The sequence below is a fragment of the Rissa tridactyla genome, chromosome 12, assembly GCF_028500815.1.
Source record: "Rissa tridactyla isolate bRisTri1 chromosome 12, bRisTri1.patW.cur.20221130, whole genome shotgun sequence".
NCBI lineage: Eukaryota > Metazoa > Chordata > Aves > Charadriiformes > Laridae > Rissa > Rissa tridactyla.
The window spans coordinates 1,044,619-1,065,131 of NC_071477.1; the positions used below are offsets into that span (position 1 = coordinate 1,044,619).

Consider the following 20,513-nt stretch of genomic DNA (forward strand, 5'->3'; position numbering starts at 1 on the left):
AAATACGTTGCAATGAAGAAAATGAAATTCATAAATGAGAATGTGGACTCATGTCATTGTTACTTATCACACCAGCAACATATAACCCGTACTTCCCACTCCCTGCAGTGACGAGTTCTGTTAAACAGTAACTGCACAATAAATCTCTTTTTATTTTTCCTTTTTCAGGCAAGTTAAAACGCAATCACCTATCCAAGAGTATCAGAGTACAGTATCTAGAGCTTCCCGATTTGAAGCAATTAATTTTTCTACTTATGTATGAAACAGAAAGAACTTCAAACCCTTTCTTTTTTCAGAGATGTTTTGTGACAATATCTTTCCAAGTGGCAGCAGCTACACAACTGGGAAGCCTAAGCGTCACCCTGCTGATGCTCGGGGAGCATGACACACAAGCCTGGGCGCAGCCCCGCCACTGCACCAACAGCCCGGTCAAAGCGACGATCCCGCTCGCAGGGGAGCCGGCCCCGGCTTTCCCACACCCAGCGTGAACTTCAGCACAATGCTGCCGTCAGGGACTTACCTGGCATCTCCTTTACCCGCCCGGTATTACTCATGAGGACGTTAGCGACTGCAGTGAAGCTATTTCAAATTAGCAGAACTACATTTGTTGTCACTACCCGAGCAAACTACTTGCAGCTACGTCCTCGTGCACTGCGCTCACTGCGGTGGGTACAAGCCCTAGAAATTTACTGAAACCTTGTTTTTTCTAACCGGGTTTTGGAGACAGGGCACGATTAATGCTTCTGACATTTCACTTCTATACTGCAAAGTCTGGGCATTTGCATAAACTGTGCGAAACAAAAGCATTTTAAGTTTCCACAGAGAGCCGTAGTCTCAGCAAAACTTGAGAAAACGGAACTTTCTCGCTATGACCCTGCCTTTGATGACCATCGTCCCGTTGTCATTATCTGGGAATAGGGTCAACTAACGTTCTCCCACAAAACTCAATCTTTAGAAACTGGCAAAAGGCAAGGTTTGACAAAGTGACAAAACATGACATCTTAATGAGGTTTTGGTAAGTGTTGCTACTGAATAGTCCTTGCCAGAAGCTGGAATTGGGGGAGGAACGTGATGCGGGAGAGAATGGTGTTCCTACTTCAGATAACATGACCTAAGCCATCCTGCAACTAGTTTTCTACTTGCAGAACAGATTTTAGTGAATATGTCAAATTGGCATGATACATAAAAGCAACTTTGGCTGCAGCTCTTTCTGTTAGCACGGAAAGATTCTTAAATAAAACACTGTGTTTTGATTTAAAATGTCCACAATTAAATTTGCTAACCTTTCTCCACGTGCTATCTACACATATGTTTCCTATAACAGGATGTATTACGCATACTACTGTAAGAAAAGATATAGCCAGTTCCCTTAACCCTTAGACCTTGCCTATTATCACCGAATGGCTGATGTTGAGATAGCAAATGGGGCCACATGCAGGAGTGGTTTTCTAGGCACAAGCGTCAGGTATTTCATACAATTCAAAATCGCCTTTTACCTTAAGTTTGCACTCTAGGTAAGTTTGTCTGCAAGGAGGTGTCACAATTAAGTGGGGAGAAAGAAAGTATTAGTTAATTGGTGACTTAATTTCACCTGGAAAACAAGTAGCAGAGCCCTGGGAAAAAAGTCCCAAACAATTCCTAAATTTGTAGCCCAGGTTTGAGTGAGAACTTTGCGTTTTTATGGCACAAGCCCTCTCCTCTCTCCTCCTGGAGCTGCCCGCAGGCAGCCGGCTCGGACCATCCACAAGCGACGGGCTCGGCCGGGGCGAGGACCGGGCTGTGCCGACCCCCGGCCCTGGCGGCGGCGCTGCCCCGGCCCCTCACCTGCCGGCCGGGCGGGGGGCGGCGGGAGGCGGGGGGTGCCGCGGGGGGAGGCGTCTGCGGCTCGGGTTTCTGCCGGGCTGCGGGGGTGGGGTGGGAGGTGTGTGTGGGAAAAGCCGCGCCATGGAGCTTCCCTCCCTCTGACACCGCTCCCCGGCGGGACGGAACAGCGCGGCGGGAGCGGGGCTGCGGGGGCGCACCCCGCGGCGAGCTCGGCAGCGGCGGGAGCCACTAGCCCCGCACCGGCACCGGGACTGCCCCGGGAACGGCTCACCTTTGCCTGCCGTTAACGAGCGTATAATTTGGGGTTAATGGAGCTGGGTTTATTGTTCCTCTTTGGACTTACAGTTACGTCGACTGCAGGTAACGAGGCTTTCTCTCTGCGCCCCCCGCACGCACACAAAGGCGGGCCCGGGGCTGGGGACCGGGGGGTGGGTTTTGTACTTCCCGAGGGCTGCGAGCCGCCGCGGTGCGCGGTGAATCGCCGGACGGCAGAGGCACGGCTTGCCCGGGCTTAAAGCCGACTCGCCGCCGAGCGATGCTCCCCAGGCCGGGGGCCGCGGGAGCTCCCCCGCCGCAGCGAGTACCCGCGTAACGGTGCCCTGGGCAGCCCCGGCGCGTTCGGGGACGGATGGCGGGTCGGGTCCCGTTACACGCGGGGGCGGGGGGGGGGGGGGGGGATATGTGGGGTGTCGGTGCTGTGGCGGGGGGAGCTGAGCGCTGCCTTTGCCTTCCCGCCGTGCAGGGTGGGCGCTGCCCCGCGCCCCGCCGCAGCCGCCCGGGGCCCCGCGCCCGGCGGCGCTGGGGCAGAGGCAGCGGGAGGAGAGCGGGGCGGCGGCGCTGCCCGGCGGCGGCAGGGCCCGGGCGGACGGCGGGGCGGCGCGGCGGCGGGCCCGGCGCTGCACTTGCTACACCTACAAGGACAAGGAGTGCGTCTACTACTGCCACCTCGACATCATCTGGATCAACACCCCCGAGTGAGTGAGTGCGGGCGGGACGCGAAACGGCGGGGCGGGCCGGGGTGCGGGGCGGGGGCTCCCTGCGCGTCCCCGGGGCAGCCGCGAGGGACCGGCCGCGGGGGGGCGGGGGCAGCCCGCCCCGCTCCCCGGGCCCGCCGCCGGCCCCGGCAGCGGGCGGGGGGCCGGGGCTCCGCCGCGCCGCACCGCACCGACGGGGCGGCCCCCGGCCACCGGCGGAGCGCGGCCGCGCCCGGGCAGCGCCGGGGGGGAACCCGTCCCGGGGAGAAAAGTAGCTATTTGGGAGGAGAGCTCTGGTTCTAATAAACCACTCCTTGGGAAAGGAGGAATAGAGTGTGTGTGTGCAACTGTACTGGTTTTGATAAAAATTCATGTGGAAAAATACTTTAACGTAAAAATAATAATTGTTGAAAGCCTCAATACACCAGATTTAAGATGTTACAAAATAGTGCCTTTTCCAATTATGTTTTATGAGAATGGCGAGCACCAGGTTTTGTTTCAACTCACAATAAAAACAACTTTTGGAAACGTGACGTTTCCCATGCGCTGGCGACGCCGGGTGTCACGCAGGTCAGGGGGGGAACTCGCATCCAGCAAAGCAGGGTCTGGTCCTAGCAGCACTTAATGAAAAGAAACCATCCCGCAAGAAAGACGCTCTGCCTACATCCCAAGGGTCAGAGGCCGCCTTTTCCTAGACCATTCCCTACATCCTCTCTCTCTGAGTAACTAAAACAGCCTTAAGGATTTGTAAAGATTTTCCTCGGTTTCCATCCTGTAGCAACCACAGCCATCAGTTAACTAAAAATAATCAGGACATCAGATGAATCAAAACCAGCTTTCTTTTGATGGACTTCAAGAATTACAGACCATCGGACTGTATGTGAACTTCTACACGCCATCAAGCACTCCACCGACTACCGTTTGGGAACAGTTGTACTAACTCGGATCTGCCTCTGCATCAATTGCAAAGCTTTTAATCAGATTACAATAACAATAGAAAAATAGAAAGTAGCAGTAAAATAGGTTACGTCCAATGGGGTTTTAGGGTGCTTAATTTGTAAATTCATGTGTGTGTCCTGGCTGGAGGCCATGCCTGAGGATGGGTCCTTTGAACTTCTACCAGCCTGTAAGCATCATGTATTCACACAAGTCATTCAGTTCTTTGAGTTCCGTACCTGCACTAATCCACCCCAGGATTACTTAGAATTATTTTAGCCAAATATTATGACTCAGTATATTTAAGTCAGAGCTTGCCAGTGAAAACGGGGAAATGACACTCCTTTTCCCCTACACACTGAATACATAGAATTCTACTGATTTTAAACACCCTCCCCCTCTCTTTTTTTTTTTTTTTAGGATATCCTGTTTTAAGTCTACAGGAATTACAATTTTCATTCCAGTGGGAAAAGTATTTAATATGCACTAATTCAGCAATGTGGAGAATTTTTTCCTACGTGAAAGTTTTGTGCAAACATCACCAAAAAAAGAACAAAAAATAGAGAATAGAGATCTATAACATTTTCATGATACCTGTAGCATTAGCAACGAAGTACGTATAATAACCCAAATAATAAACAGTCAGGACTATAAGCATCTGCTTTCTTAACAGCAGTCAGTCGTACATAAATTAACAGCAAATCTCTCAGATATGTAAGGGCTACCCCCACTGCCCAGTGTGAAGGTTAGTGGTGATGATTCGCTGTCAGTTCTGGGAGATTCTGATTCTTACCGCACCTAATTTTTAGGCCATTTGACCAGCCATTTCTATGCAAGCTCCAGAATGAATATATTAAATTTAAATATTCAATTTGAATATTAAATATTCACATAGAATGGTAACTTTTATCTACTGCGCTCGAAAGAGCTGAACCTGTATACCCTAGTAACACTGTTGGCACTGGGTTAACCAGGATGCTGGGGGCCCTCTGGGGTTGATAAATGGTGAGTGGATATGGGTGGAAAGCAGGGGAATTAGGAAGTGAGTTTTCTGGAATCTGTAAGTGCCCATTAGAACTGGAGAAGGGGGGTCCTCCCAAAGGTGGCTGCCTGCGGTGGCTTTGGCTGGGAGAGCCGGGTGTCAGAGCCGTCCCGCTCCTCTGCCTGCTCCCGCAGACCTGCCCGCGGCGGGCCAGCACGGCCAGCCAGCAGGGAAAAGCTCTGCTCCAGGTGAGGTACCTCTGCGCATCTCCCTCTAGCCCGAAAGAGGCAGTCTCCATTTTCAAAAATCCTAGGAGCCTTCCTAGGAGTGCGTCTGTATGCAAGGGCAGAGGTAGTCCCTGAAATGAGTGGAGCTATCAGACATTTTGGACCACGTTCAGTGCAAGAGAAGCAGGATTAAGATTTCCCATCACACATCTGAATGAAGAGGCACTGATTCTGGCCTGGTGTCCCACCTGGAGCGATGTCTCAGCAAGCCAAAAGGTGCTTGGGGGGGCGAATGAGAGCAGGCAGGCCTGCCCGTGCGATTTAGTAGCCCGCGCCAGTTACACTGCTGCTCTTAAATGGAAGTAACCACTGGACGTGTACAGACTGGCTGTTTGTAAATGGGGCTTTTCTGTTGCTGTTGTAGGCATGTTGTTGAAAGTGTTTATATTTACTAAAAATTTGGCTCAAACGCAACTTTGAGGACCATACACACAATGGGAGACCAGAAAGATGGTGTTAAAGATTGGAGAAATTTTCCTGACATCTGTTGATTCTGATCTTTTTCCTGCTTATTTACTTATCACATCTTTTTGTGGTTTATTTCCTACATCACACGCTACAGTTGCTTTTTATTATTTTTTTTTCTTTCTTATTCCCCCTGGCTTATGTCCTTCACTTTATCGTTTCTTATTCCCATCACAAATTCCTTAATACTTTCTGTTTCCAGGTTACTCTCTTCTCCATACTTCAAAGACAAACTTTACTTCCCCCTCTGGTTTCTTGCCCCTGTTTTTCCCAACAGAAGAGACTGGTAAGCGTTGTTGTAATACATTCAAAACAAACCTTGGTCACAGCCTCTCCTCCTTTTCTGGAGAAGTGCTTAAAGTTCTTACTGAAACTGCTGGGGGCAGAGTGATGACAGAGGGTCTGTTCCTGAAAAACCACTTCCATCAGCAGGGTGGCAGTTGTAGAACTGCAGAATGCGCAGCCTCTGACGCTATTGCCAATTAAATGAGACGTTACCCCTGCGCTTTGTACTTGCCCGTGAGCCACTGGGCTAGTCCAGAGCACTGAGCGCACCAGTGGTATTTTGACAGTGAGTCTTTTACGCTGGGAACAGTGAGAGCCTTAACTGGGAAAGAAGATGCCTTAAAGTTGGGTAAGTCAGAACAGACTAATGCAATTATGTGGTGTAGAGAAAGGCTGCTTAACAAAGATAATTAAAAGCTGGTAAATTGTTCTCACTGATAAGATTGATTACTCAGGAATTAGTTTGCGATGTGTGTTTTTTTTGTCAAGTGATTAATTATGCTTATCTTGATCTATAGCTACAGACATATTTTAAAGAAGAAGGAATGGTTTATCTTTTAAACAGTACCCACTGATGTAATACAGCCACAACTTGGTGCTTAATTCTGTCAGTTAAAGAAGAAAATAGAGGCGAGACTTCTTTTAGATCTGCACTTCTTCAAAGGGGCCCTATATTTCAATATGAACTGAGCTCGTGCATCAGACAGCAAAATGTGGTTCGATTAATAGCATTAATGTTGCTGTGTGAAGCTTTAGAGATGCTCAGAATGATTAGTAAAAGATTAAAAGGTGAGGACTATAAGCAAGTGATGCTATCGTAAGGACACGGCATCAGATACTCAAACGGTCTTCATTTCTGCAATAAGTGTAACAAGGATTTTCACAGAAGAATTAGCATAGATCCACAATGGTAAAGGTATTGCCTCACTCAGACTAAGCACTAAACCCAGTCATTTCTTGAAGCGTCTAAATCAAGGCAAAAGGTTTTTTTTCTAGACGACATGCCTTATTTCAGTATTCACTGTTATGCTCAATAGAGGAGTAACTGAATGAAATTCTGTGACCATGTTATAAAGACCAGCTTATGTGATGATCCAACATCTCTCTGCCAATTACATGAATTTCTGAATCGGGAGAACTGGACGGACAGAGTGGAAGGAAGCATCTGATCTAACCTTGTGTTTGCTGCTCCGATCCTCTGCGCTTACACATCTCCCCTTTCCTCGGTGGAAGGACAAGGGCAGGCGCGGGCTGGCAGGCGCTGCTTTGCCCTGTGGGACAGGCTGGTAGAGGGTGTGGCGAGCGTTTCACGGAGTGCGGTCACATGAGGACACTACAAGGATGTGGCGCTTTGTCACTTCAATAAGGAAGAAATTTGTTTCTGTAACATATGCGAGTCAGCTATTCCTTAGCACTAGGCTGACTCCAGATAGTTCCCCCGTAGAAATCTCTTTTCCTGACCTTTTGTGACACCTGTTGGGGTCATTTTTCTGGTCTTTCCTGGAAGTGATGACAAATGGTTTTGTTAGGGGTCCAGGACTTTTCAGAAGCTACACAGACAACAGCAGCTGATTCCACGTGGGATCAGCTCTCTAACAGTTAGAGGTTAATGATCTTTGCTCATTACTGGCTCAGGTCACCAGCAGAAAGTCATCTTAGAATGGAAGCAACTTGTACCCTATCATCGCTTCACTCCTAGTTTTGCTGATATATAGAGTGGGAGTGATGCCTTGGGATGCTGTGACAAAAAACTTCCAACAACCAGTTGGATTCTCCTGTTCTAACTGGATGCTCTGCTGGCTAACTTTTCCTTCATCGCGTCTTCTTGTTACCCGCATGTCACTGGGGATTGCATTTTGTTGAACAGAAGCCCACACAGCGTAATTTAAAATGCTCTTCACCCTTATGGATATTAAGTGGTATTACAAAGTATTACAATTACTCCATTTTTTGAGAATTATCTCCATCATTAGATAAGTATAGATGATGTCCTGTATATTACTGGAAATAAAAGTACACAGCTAAAAATCTCTTGTTCAGGAAAACAATTAAGCACATGCTTATAATCTTAGTAGGTCAGACTGAAAATACCTGCTAGCCAAAGGCATGATGATAAAACAAGTGGCTGCACGCCAGGCAGTTCAAATAAAGAAGCTGATGTGTTGGTTAAACAGCGCGCATGGTTAACCATCAGCGCAAGGTGCCAAAAGGGAAGCCGTGAATCTTCTCTTGAGTTGATTTTATTTTTCTGAATGAAGTTTGCCCTGCGTTTTGCAGACTTTGCTATCCACGTGTTTGCTGCACTCTATTACATGTGTGGATGTTACCAAGATTAGACTGTATGCCCTAATGTAGCCTGAATGTGGAAGGATAAAAAGAAAAATCTTAACAAGCCAGGAACAATTGCAATAACTAAAGCTATAGAATCTGTGGTCATACTTACTGGTAGAAAAAATACCAAGTATAAAGCAGATTATCTTCCTTATCTCCATCAATTCCTTTTAATTCTTCCTTTTTTTCTTTTTTAGTTACAAGTTTTGGGGAAAATTTAAATGACTGATTGCAAATATCTGCAGTCCTAAAAATTGGAGGATCTTTGGTGTTGAAAAGCTGCACGTATCTTCACATCAAATGGAGAGTATTTCAAATAGATTCACTGAACACAGCAATAGGCTCCTGCTGTGACTGTTATGTTTTATCACGGAGAAACTGATTTGATTTTTAGGCCTGTTTTCAAACATAGTTATTCTTTCATATTTGAATCGTGCACTGACTTCACACTTCCAGTGTCTTACTGTCTGAAACCTGCACAGCCTGCATGCCCTCCACCGTCTAAAAGTAGAATATATCCCTTAGCCTTTCTGTAGAGCTTCTTAACCGTACTCGCAGTATTGCCGTTTTAACATCAGCATTCTCAGAAAGACTCGGAATGATTTGGCTCCGCAGGCTGGAATCTCCTGTGGCCGCAGAGCTGCCCCTGCAGCCGGTGGGTGAGAGATGGGTCACAGCCAGAGCTCGTGCCTGGGCCTTTCACCACCGCAGCTCCTGCGGCTCTAAGTCTAAGAATGAACAGTCTCGAGGGCTGTCAAACCACAGTCACTTTCATCAGTCTTAAATTTTAACACCATGTGTTTATCTTCCCCCCAGGTTTTTGTTCTATTTATTTTTAAACCAGCAGTGGATTTTGAACCATATACACTGTGGAGAGTGGTAGAACCGTAGATGAGAGCGCCTGTCCTTCCTGCGCACTGGCACGGTGGCTTCAGAAGCTAGCAATAAGTACTCTGTATTTGAGTTTGAAAAAGCGACCATTTGACACCTAGCTTGATTCCTTTCATCCGTATTTTCCAGCTGCTCTGCCTTTTGGGATTTACCTCATTGTATCTGCGCCAGAACCAGCCCACGTACTAGTAATGCTCCCTGCCACTCGGAGGAAGAAAAAGGAATAAGGGGAGTTTGGGCCTCTCAGACAGAAAATGCTGCACTGGATTTTTTTTTTTTTTTTTTTTTATACTAACAATCATATACCTTGCCATAAAACTGGGAGCAGATTAGGATTGGTATGAGGTACTGAAGGATATGAGCGGTGTTGCTTTTAGAGGTATTTCTGTGAAACAACGGCTCGGTTTATTAGGGCAGGTGAGCTCTACCCAGCCTCTCTGGGCTTTTGGGCTGGTAATGGAAAAATACACCCCCCCACGCTTGCTTCATATTGCTACCTCCAAAAACGTACCCAGCTTTTCCCTCAACAGCTCAAGATATTTTTCTGATCATATTTGAAAAACAAAACGTGTAACGTCTTTTAGACGGCTGCAGGAGGAGGATGACCAGCAATACAAAGCCTTCAGCTTCTCTCACAGCGCTTAACTTGGGTACCACGACGTCCCAGTAGGAGGGAAATCAAAGAACTCACGTGGTCGGTGAAACCGGATGATGAAGCAGATGTGTGCAATCCTGAGCTTATTAACTATGTTAGCTATAGCTAATTAACTAATTTGGGTCCTCACAAACTAGCAAGTATTAATTAAAGAATAAGACTGAAAAAAAAAGTGAAGGTTCAACCAAATCTAGCAAGATTGAGGAGGTACATCTTTTTGGATATCAGCAGTCTCTTAGGTGTCTAGGAACACTGATTACTACTAAATTGAGGATTTGGAAAATAAAGGTGTGTCTATAAAGGATAAAAGTTTAAGTTTCCTCTGAAAATAATTCTAACTGCAAAAAGCTACTCAGAAAAAGTACGTCTTTTGCGAATGGAGCATGTGGTTAGGGTGACAAGACCAAGTCAGGCATTTCTTTGAAGGCGGCGTTTTACTTCTTCAATGATGATGGTGAGGATGAGGAGGAAGGGATACTGTGGGAGATACACCTATTGTGAACTACTCTGTTAAAAAATATGCTTGTTACAGAAAGAGCTGGAGCAGGCTCTCAGAGCAGCCGATGATTTCTTCATCTGCAGAGCTACACAGTATTACTGCAGCGGCTTTAGATCAAAGTATGCACAGAAATATCTGGTATTTCCCCCAAGCATCTTTCATTCTGGAGACATTTTGTTTCACTTAGAGGATGTTAAATTTTGCTTCCTTTCCACGTTCTTTGTTCTCCGTGGTCCTTACAGGGATCTCATACATTTTGAGATTGTCTGAAACTGCTGGAGACTGTTGGGAGCCTTGTTGGCCTGGACGCACGCCAGAAAATATATTGCTGAATACTGAAATCACAGCATCTGAGATGATTGCTGCAACCCCCTCATCCCTTTGTTTTGGCTGAAACTCTCAAGTGCCCTGGAGGTATCTACTGTGTTTAAGTGGCTGGGAAAGTAGAAAATAATAGCAGCTCATAGGTCAATTATAAGATAGCATGAGAAACTCAGCCACATGTTATAAAAATTAAAATTAACCAATTGGATTTGTCTGCCTGAATTCTGAATGTTCACTGTAGTATAAACAAGGGGCAGCAGGACTTAGGCAAATCATACTTCCCGATTAGACTTGAAGGTATTAGTCATTCAATGGGCAGGGTTTTTCTGTGGGAAATTTTCACCAATATCCCTGGTTTAGAATGGCTGTTTCACTCGTACTCAGTACTTCTTGTCTTTTTCAACAAACAAATGCCTATTTCTGTTAATTTAACGGCAAAAACTTGCTTCAAGAGCTAGCTGACTTTTAGGGGGCGAGCTATTACGATTGTGTTTTGTGGACACAAAGTACAGAAATAATCTAGGTTATTTCATAGAATCATAGACTTGCTGAGGTTGGAAGGGACCTTTAAGATCATCAAGTCCAACCATTAACCTACCCTGACAAAAGCCACTTCTAAACCATGTCCCTAAGTGCCCCATCTACCCTTTTTTTAAACACCTCCAGGGATGGTGAATCCACCACCTCCCTGGGCAGCCTATTCCAATGTTTAATAACCCTTTCAGTGAAAAAACGTTTCCTAATATCCAATCTAAACCTGCCCTGACGTAACTTGAACCCATTTCCTCTTGTCCTATCACTTGTCACCAGGGAGAAGAGGTCAGCCCCCATCTCTCTACAACCTCCTTTCAGGGAGTTGTGGAGGGTGATAAGGTCTCCCCTCAGCCTCTTCGTCTCCAGGCTAAACAGCATCTGAGTATCCAATCTGCAGATCTATACATTTTTTTTTCTTAAATTCTCAGAGAAACATTGGCTGACCTAAAGATTGCTGTGTGTTCCTTCCATTGCAAAATCCAAGAGCACACTGTGCTTTGATTAGCTTTGTGCTGCGCTCTCTCTCTAAGATATGTATAGATGTATATCTATCTTCAGATAACAGATCTGTTGCACTGACTAATTATAATTTCATCAGATGGAATAATTCCAGGTACTGGAGAGTTGTGTTAGCATCTTCTTTTTTTTTTTGCATACAGACTAAAGAACAAATAGCGCATACTGAAGCAGAAACTATTTCCTTAAACTCAGACCTTCTGTAATTTAGCAAGTGTTTTAAAACCGAGTATGTAGATGTTTACACACCCACTCCCTGGCTGCAGTGGTCATACTGGTAACTGAATTCTACAAGAGAGGGTCACTCCCACAGAAACCTCAAGTTCGTATGTTGCCACGCAGATACCAGGTCAAAGATGTACCTTGGAAAGGCTGATCCAGAACTGCATAGGTTGGTTTGTTCTCCACTTCACGGAGAAGAAGGGTGTAAAGGACACACAGTACACATTAGCTCTTAAAAATGTGGAAAGCCCTTTCGCTGCTTCAGGTGAATTTCATTCTCCTAAAGAAAGCAACGATGCATACTGAGTTAAAGGCCAGAAATTCAAAATTTCTTGCAAAATGTAGATGTTAAGAAAATGTAAAGAACGTGTGGATTTTGCATAGAAATTTCAAGCAAGTTTGCAAATGGCTCTTAGGCAGTACTTTGGCCAGGGACCTGGTGGTAACCGCGAGGAGCACAGCGTCAGGGCACTGGTTGTTCAGCATCTGCAGGAGCCTGGCGTGTGGCTGGCGACAACCCTGCCTCTGCTCAACTGTTCCTCCTCTTCACCCTGGAGACACGAACTGCCCTGCGCATTCTACAGCCAGCTCTGGCTAAAGACAGCTGGTGCCTCACCTGAAATGGAAAGCGAAGGGACTTCTTAGCAACACAAATGCTCAGTGGCAGTTACATGTCGACAGCCTTTCCTATTCAGCATGTAGAAACTGTGATTCTACTTAACTCATCTGGGACTGAGTGTTGCAGCACCATAAAAATATTAATAATAACAGTAAAAAGCAGCATTTGTTAATCACGTGCCAGTCTAAGATGAAGCATGCTGCTAGGCAAATGCTTCTGCTGCTTGTTCAACTGAACGGCTTTGGCATCTCCCCTCGCTTCTGAGGTGCTGAGAAAGAGGCATGAACTAACTTGAAATCCCAACGTGTTCAGCTGCTGGAACGATAACCCTACACGCACCAACATTTGCTTAAGGGTTCTGATTTATGAGTTGCAGAGTAACTGACAGGCAAGAAAACATCTACTATATTTTTTAGCTCTTTCTGAACGCTGTTGGAAAGACTCTGGGTTGCTATTGAAGTTTACCTGGTTTGGGTTTGAATTTTTGGGTTAGAAACCAAACGCAGGCATATTGGGAGAATTATTGTTTCCATCTCTGATTGGCACACCTGCACATTAGCTTACATAAAAATTTTTGCTTGGGCATTCTCGTTAAGATTCTTACACTCGAAAATATCATTGCATTGGCATGTATTTCTGGACCTCTGAGAATGAAGGGGTCTTGAGTACATTTTGCAAGCTATGAAGCATACTCGTATCAGCATTCTATGTTTCATAGAACATGAGGCACTTCATTAGAAATACTAGTCTCCTCCTTCGCTTAGGGCTGTGGTTCATGTTTCTTATCACCTGTAATCACACTGTATTCTCCACCCCTGCCTGTTCGATGGAATTTACTGTCTCTTAGGAAAGACAGCAGACTGTTAACGTGTCCGTTCCTCAATCGCTGTAGTTCACATACGGATGGATTCAGATAAAACTGAAGCTCGTGACAGTTCTAGTTGGTCCATTAATTTGCAAACTGCAGCAACGAAGGAATACACGTGTCCTTCTTCCTCTCAGGCCATTCAGGCAGAACCTCTGATGCAGGGCAAACTGCAGAGATTCCGATTTAGACAGTCAGAGTAAGAAAAAACAGTCCCATATTGTGTAAAAGGGGTCTTTTTACCAAGGAACCACTTTAAATAATGGGAATAACATGCTACAGTATGTCTTGTTAGCACAGTGTGGGATGACATCTGCAAAAGCTTTAAAAAGCTGCTTTATCCCCTGGCATGCTATCTGCCATGAAATAGGGGGTTCACGTTTGGCCAGACCAAGCAAAATTCGTCTTTTCCTTTCAGCCTAAATCTGAGCCGGAAGTTGAATAACAGAATTTTACCAGACAGTTTTCATGGAGGGCTTGCCTTGCCACTCTTAAAAATACAACTTCCTCCTGTTCCTAGATACCAGCCATTACTTCATAAAAAACACGAACGTATAAAAAATATGACCATATAAGTAATTATTTATGTTAGAAGTTACCCACGTTAGCTATTTAGCATTCATTACTCTAAAGTAGATGGCAGTATAGAGTTATTAATATTCTTCAATCATAAAATGGGACTCACTCCTAATCCTGAAGACAACAAAAAGATTTTTAAATGACTGTTTGAGAAAGGGGGCCAAAATCAAGTCCTAAAGTCTTCTAAGACTAATGTGCGTATTCTTGGTCTCTCCCAGTGTCTAGGCATAGCTGTAGAATGAAGGAAGTAGTGAAAATACGCAACAATTTTCTACATACAGGCGAGGGAGACCAGCATCTGCTGCAGTAAGACAATCTCCTGGTCTCTGACACACAGAAATTCTGCTTGTGACTTTCTGTCTTTCAGTATGATTTGATGATAAGTCTATAGATGATGGGCGCACTCTGGTTCAGGCTGGGAGAGCCGAGACGTGCTGTTAGAAGCTCCAGGTACTGTAAGTGCAGAGGTTTGAATGAGTGATTTGCATCAACTGCACTGATGTTACATCAAAAATTATTGCAGAGATTAGGAAAATAATGTTTCTGAGCCTTTCAGCCCACCATGAGTGTGGGAAAACGGAAAGTTTGCAGCTTTCAGTTAACAGCCTAATGATGTTTTTATGAAAGCAAATGAGAGAAGCACAACTATGTGGCTCCAGACTGATTATTCAGGCTTTGTTCTGTAACCTTTCTGTAACCTTTCTAGACCTGTTCTTGCTTCCTCTCCCTGGCCCTTCTATTTTCCTCTCCACTCCTCTTTCTCACTTTTGAAGATGAGATTCTTTTCAGATATTTAGTATTTGTGGGTTGCTTAGCCCGTCCCTCAAGTACACAGGAACTTCGGTGGGTCTCCAGAAGTTCCATGTGGTGTACACCTGCTATCCATCGAGATTCTTTAACAACTTGTAGGAGAATAATTTATGATATCAGTCTAAACTATCCCAGGCTTTTTGGCGATGTTAGCAGGCAGTGACGAAGCACGTCCTTTTCTGATAATAATATTGAATATAACCCGTGAAAGAACAAAGCATGCCAGACTGCAGGGAAATAAAGAGAACTACCTCTTAGTATTTCTTGGTGTGCTGTGGTACAGAATATGATCTCTCGTAGAAAAGTACCAATAGATACACATGAGGAAGATTATTGAGCTGTTTCTCATTTTTATAACTCCATGGGTCATGTTCCAAACATGATGTAGTAAATGAATCATGCTGACAGTTTTCTCCATTTCTCAGTCATAAAATTAATGGCGAATCCGGCTCTGAATCATGAAGATGCCAACAACGACATGATGATACTCATGTGGTGGCAATCGGCACAGCTCCTTTGTCACTTCATACCAGCGACGGCACTGAACGTCACAAGTTTTGTGCATGTGTGGGAGGAAACCAGGACAATACGGGAGTAAGCAGTGAAATAAGCAACAAGCTGGGATGTATTTGTATCAGCTGTTAGGTAATCACAATTTTTTTAGATAGCCAGTGCAGTTACCAATTAATTCTGCCAGTTGAGCTGATTATCTGCTACTTTATAACTTTCTGAAGGCTTGAGCTGATTGAGCAGAAGTGGTGATCCGTTACAGGCAGAACTTCTTACATAAGCACAGGGTTTGATTTTTGTGCCGCTCTTTATTGCTTTGCATCAATAGATCTATTTTCCAAAACAGAAGAGATATGGAATATCATTTCACTTGGCTTCTAAAATACACAGTATTTGTGATTCTCACAACAGGAGGACTGTGCCATATGGGCTCTCTAACTTCAGAGGCAGTTTTAGAGGCAAAAGGTCTACAGGCCAGATGCAAAGCACTTTCCAGCCTTCCTTTCGGTGTTCTTGTTTGGATGCTCACGACAAACAGTGTATGCAGTTTTGCAGAAGAATGCAAGACAGAAGAAGGTGAGTATCTTTTCTTAATATTGCAGACTGTCTACATGATTTGACTAGTTAATGGAGATAAATTAAGCAAGTTGCACGTACCAAATGAAACCGATTAACAAATATATTGATTTTAAATAAAATTCTCATCTCCGGTTGTGGTGGGTTAACCCTGGCCAGCAGCCAAGCACTTACACAGTCGCTTGTTCCCTTCCCCCTGATGGGGGACGGGGGAGTGAATGGGAAGAACAAAAGCCAGAAAACTCACGTGTCACAACCAAGAGAGTTTAACAGGTGGAGGACAGAGGCCAGACCCAGCACAGTACTGCTCTGAATTTTCTTTTTACTCTTTCTTTTTATGATGTGGTAGTTTTGAAACAGCAGATGTCCTGTCCAGTTAGAAGCATGCTTAACGCTGCACTATTTTAGAGTGTTCTAAGTTTTATCTAGTCTAATGAAGAGTATAACATTGTCATTTTAGAACGGCTCTGTAAGGGTAATTGATGAGAAGACAGTGACAAACTTAGAAAATCTCTCTCCCCCAGAAATCATGGATCACTAAAAAAGACAGAGGAGAAAGACCAATGCAAAGAAGAGGAACACGCTTTCTTTCAATAGCGTAGAGAGTTCGGAGGATTCTGAAGAGTCAGGTATGCGACAGATGTTTAACATTGAAAATAAGTATTAATTTTTCCTAAATTTTCTTTGTATTTGCAGAACTCTAAATTCTTTCAACTGAATATTATCAATTCTTGCTAAATAAGGTCAGAATTTGGCCCACGAGTTGTTTGATTGGTTTTTCAATTTATTTTTCAAAACCTTTAGCATACACAGAACTACTACAACCTTCCTCACGCTGATATAGCTCCTTCAAAAGTTGGATTCTTTGGCTATAAGCCAATACATATTTTGGCAACAGTCCCCCCCCCTTTTTTCTTTTTTTTTTTTTTTAGGGCAAGGGCTGTTCCTGTCTATCATCTTTTTGCTCATTTAGCACTGCAACAACTTAAGCTACATGTCCCAGTGCAGTGCTTCAGTAGAACATAAATTGTGAAGGTAAAGAAACAGAACAATCTTTGTGGAAAAAGTATTTGGAGGGAAAAATAAATCTACTTTAGATGTCAGATGTAGAGAGGTTACTGTGACCTAATAGCCAGTTTCAAAAAGTTCCAGTTCCAAATCTACCCAAATCTACTATTGCTACATACGAAATGCAAAAGGGTGTCAGGATAAGCAAATACTCGTAGTTCTGGGTAAAATGAAGCAGCCATTAGAACTAGAAAAGTCTGGTTTTTTTTTAAAAAAGACACACTATTACCCAAAATTTTTCGCTACGAAGGAAAGCACTTGGATTACAAGTCCCCAGGCTGAACATATTGCTATGATTATTGGGTCAGAGCTAATTAGACAACTGGGTAGCATTCACTGGGTGTACACATAATCAAGGGGATGAACCACAGTTCTAACAGGTAATAGGGAGCTAGTTCTGGGTAATGAAGCAGTTTGGGTTTTGGTTGGTTGGTTTGTGGATTTTTTTAAAGCCTTAATGTTTATTTGCTGAAGCTCAGAAGCAAGACTACAGCTCTCCCTTGAGATGGACAACCGTGACGCTTCAGTCTGATGCCACGGAGAACTCAGCTGTGTGCGACACTTCCATTTCGGCAACACCGCGCTGAGGGCACGTGAACCTGTACGAAGCAGCTTTCTCCCACGCTGCCCTCGCCAGAGTCTCAGTACAGGATAATCTTTATCAGGTAACCTGGCAGGGAATGTATCACCGGTGAAGAAAACTTCCAAGGCAGATCCGAGCTTCGGCAACACAAAGTTTCAAGGAACATTTTTCTACGTGATTTAAAAAAGTACAACAGAAATCTACTGTTCCACTTACTGTTTGCTGTATGTCTGAAGAATCCATCCACAGCTTTATGCAGGCAACTGTAAAAGGAGAATGTGATGAGTTAGAGAGGGGTTGCTTATACATGAGTTCTCATTAAGAATAAACAGATACAAAATATTTCTCTTGTTAATGTATGCAAGCCTGAATCATCATATTGTAACTGCGTGGCAGATATTTAAATGACAGTATCTATGCAGAATAAATATGAATGGCTAATATAAATATTATTATAAACTATAGCAAGTTAAGAGTATACATTGAGTATTCAATAGATCACCTAATTTAGGCACAAATTATTCCTGCACTTCAAAGTTCCATTTAAAAACATCTACAGTGATTTATTTAAGGATGCACTGTAGTCGATGAACAGAACTCCAATTATTCATCCCCAAAGAATTTCCTACAGATGAAGGGGTAGGACTGTGGAACTTCACGTAAAACTTCATCCAATCAGAACAACTTACGGTACTAGACCATTTGCCGTTCTAAGCCTCTACATACGTTATCATCCACAGTACATACATGCGTCTTTGCAAGCACCATACATCACATTTTTATCTCTTCATTGAAACAATCATCACCGAATAACTTGGAAACTTGGCAATAAGGATTAAATCCAACCCTGGACGTTTTTCAATGTAAATGATTTCTTCAGAAATTACGGACTTTTTTTTTTGATAGGACGATGCAAGAGTAAGCTAGGGAAAAAAAGAGTAACTTCTGCAAATCCTGTTCTATATTATTTAAAAAGAAAGAGAGGAAATCCCTTACTTGTGACATTACAGATATTTTTTTTGATTTGACTGACCTTCACGCAGACTTTCCCCAGGGCACATAGGTTAAACTGTAACCTGATAACATTAAATTATGTTTTATCAGAAGAAAGATGGAGACCAAAAGAAAAATGAAATTAACAGTAAAAGTGGTTACATAGGCTTAAAACAGTGGTAATAGACTTTGAAACAAGAAAGGGAGGTCTTTGCCAAAATATATATATTTTATATATATGTGGATATATTTCATAAATAAATTATTATAGTTATAAAATTAAATATATCTTTCAGTTACTGCATATGTATTAGTTTCTTACTTGCTGTACAAATGATTTTGTACATTTATAGAAAATAGATTATTTATTGTATAAAAACATTTCACATACTGTTTTCCCATAATTTTTAAAAGACACTGTATAGTTTTGGGGTTTCTAAAAAATAAGCAAGCTTTGTTATGAGGAATGCTTAATGTTCATTTATAACCACCAACTGGAATTTTTATTTCCCCCCCCCGAACGCTTGCGCCCAGGTCATACAAAAACGTGCCTTCTTCAAGAGACTAATCACTCTCCTAGCAGTTTGAGAACTGACTATGAAAACATAATAAAAATGTCTTTGATAATAATTATGCATAAAAAGTTACATTTCAATTTTGCGTCCCTTTTGCTATAAACGTAACCCTCATCTGGATAATTCATATCCTGGGACAAAGGAGGCGGCAGCGGCCGTTTGGACGGCAAGTTCTTTTTGCAAACAGCGTTCACTGACTTCAGCTTCAGCCATTAGATCTTTTTCCCTGGAACTGCAAACACACGGCAGTGCCAACGAGGCTGTAGGGCCTTCTAGACTGATAAATTCCGCTTCTAGATCAACTGCTCAGTCTACGCTCGGATTTCTACTGTCTTGCCTCATGTTAATTCAATTTAAATGTTGCATTTGAAGATGGATTCATACCTTCCCCAGGCCCACATACTTTCACTCTATTTTAAACGTTCCCAGGGAACAAAAATAATCAAGTTGGGTTCTTTGGCATGCAGGTAGATTTAGGCCTTGAGTAGTGGGTTATAGGTGGTTACTGTTGTGCTTTTTCTTCAAGAAAGAAAAATCCAACGTTTTTCTACGTGAATTCCACTTTGAGGCAGTTTGGGTTTGAGACTCTGCCCAGCAGCTGAAAGCACAGTGCCGAGGTACTGCTAGGACGTAGTGTAAAAATCAGTCTGTCGCGGATACCGCAAAAGAAAGAAAATGAGAAATAACTTATATCAAACCAAGAAGAGGGAAAATCTAAAGTTTACTGTAGATATCTCTGAATAAATCTATAAACCACACCATATACCTGAAAATTATACGTGCTGGGTTCTGGAGTTGAACTACTGTTATTCTGTTTGGGAATAGTTAATGGCCATGAGATCAGTTTTACCTAATTTCATATGTTTATAGAAAATGTCACCATGGATATTTCTCAGCTCTTAGGCACTCAGTTTGCCTGTTTTTAATTTGTAACTAGAAGATGTTAAGCTAATTTGAAATCCCATTCTTTAAAAATTATACAAAAGTGAATTTCATACACAACTAAATGAATGTTTTTAACCAAGAAACAACTCTTAAAATGTGATAAATCATAAAATGATTACTTGCAGAACTTAGAAACGAATGTTCTTTCAACACTAACATTAGTATAGTTAGGTGTACTGCAGATTATTCTTGGTCTGGGGTATTATTTTGAGGACGCTTGCGTTTAATTTTGTAACAAAAAAAATAGTTCTGTTTCTTACTCTATTCCATGTAAAACCATTTATATATAACTCTGCTCTAATTCTGTCACAGTTGCATAGCTCTCATTCTAGTTCCCATTAATAAAAGTTCCGTTTCCGGTTGTTAATAGCAGTAAGAAGAATAAGCGATCAAGTCTAGAAAACACTGTAGAAGGGAGGTTTGGAAGAATTTCAGTTTTTTAGCCTACAAAGGAGGAGGAGGAGGAGGAGAGGGGCTGGGAACACAGCCGTCAAAGGCAGAGGGCTGTGACAGAGGGAGAGCCGTGCTTGCTGCCCGTGTCCCCAGAAGGCAGAACAAGGAGCAGGGGACAGGAACGGTGAAGTGCCCTGAAGACCACGGTCTCCATCATCACCTCTCGCTCCGTGGCCATGCCTGGTGGAAGGCAAAGGCTCTGCTGGCGAGTC

The 20,513-nt window shown here is 43.5% G+C and overlaps 1 protein-coding gene across 2 annotated transcripts; it reads left to right on the top strand.

The window, feature by feature from the left end:
- The first annotated feature begins 1,949 nt into the window (after positions 1-1,949).
- Positions 1,950-19,800, top strand: EDN3 (endothelin 3). 2 transcript variants are annotated; one of them, XM_054218888.1, is made up of 5 exons: positions 1,950-2,184; positions 2,567-2,798; positions 15,520-15,684; positions 16,209-16,313; positions 17,227-19,800. In XM_054218888.1, the coding sequence occupies exons 1-4, from the start codon at positions 2,133-2,135 to the stop codon at positions 16,279-16,281; spliced, it is 522 nt and encodes a 173-aa protein (XP_054074863.1). In that variant the 5' UTR covers positions 1,950-2,132; the 3' UTR covers positions 16,282-16,313; positions 17,227-19,800. The 2 variants fall into 2 exon arrangements, with proteins under 2 accessions (XP_054074863.1, XP_054074864.1); XM_054218889.1 differs by having other exon boundaries at positions 17,232-19,800.
- The last annotated feature ends 713 nt before the right edge of the window (positions 19,801-20,513 follow it).

What these genes read in the sequence shown, in the direction of transcription:
- EDN3 (XM_054218888.1), top strand. Translation starts at nt 2,133, where the DNA reads ATGGAGCTGGGTTTATTGTTCCTCTTTGGACTTACAGTTACGTCGACT. An exon ending in ATCTGGATCAACACCCCCGA is followed by an intron (nt 2,799 to 15,519) that starts GTGAGTGAGTGC and finishes TTCTCACAACAG; the next exon opens with GAGGACTGTGCCATATGGGC. An exon ending in AGAATGCAAGACAGAAGAAG is followed by an intron (nt 15,685 to 16,208) that starts GTGAGTATCTTT and finishes TCTCTCCCCCAG; the next exon opens with AAATCATGGATCACTAAAAA.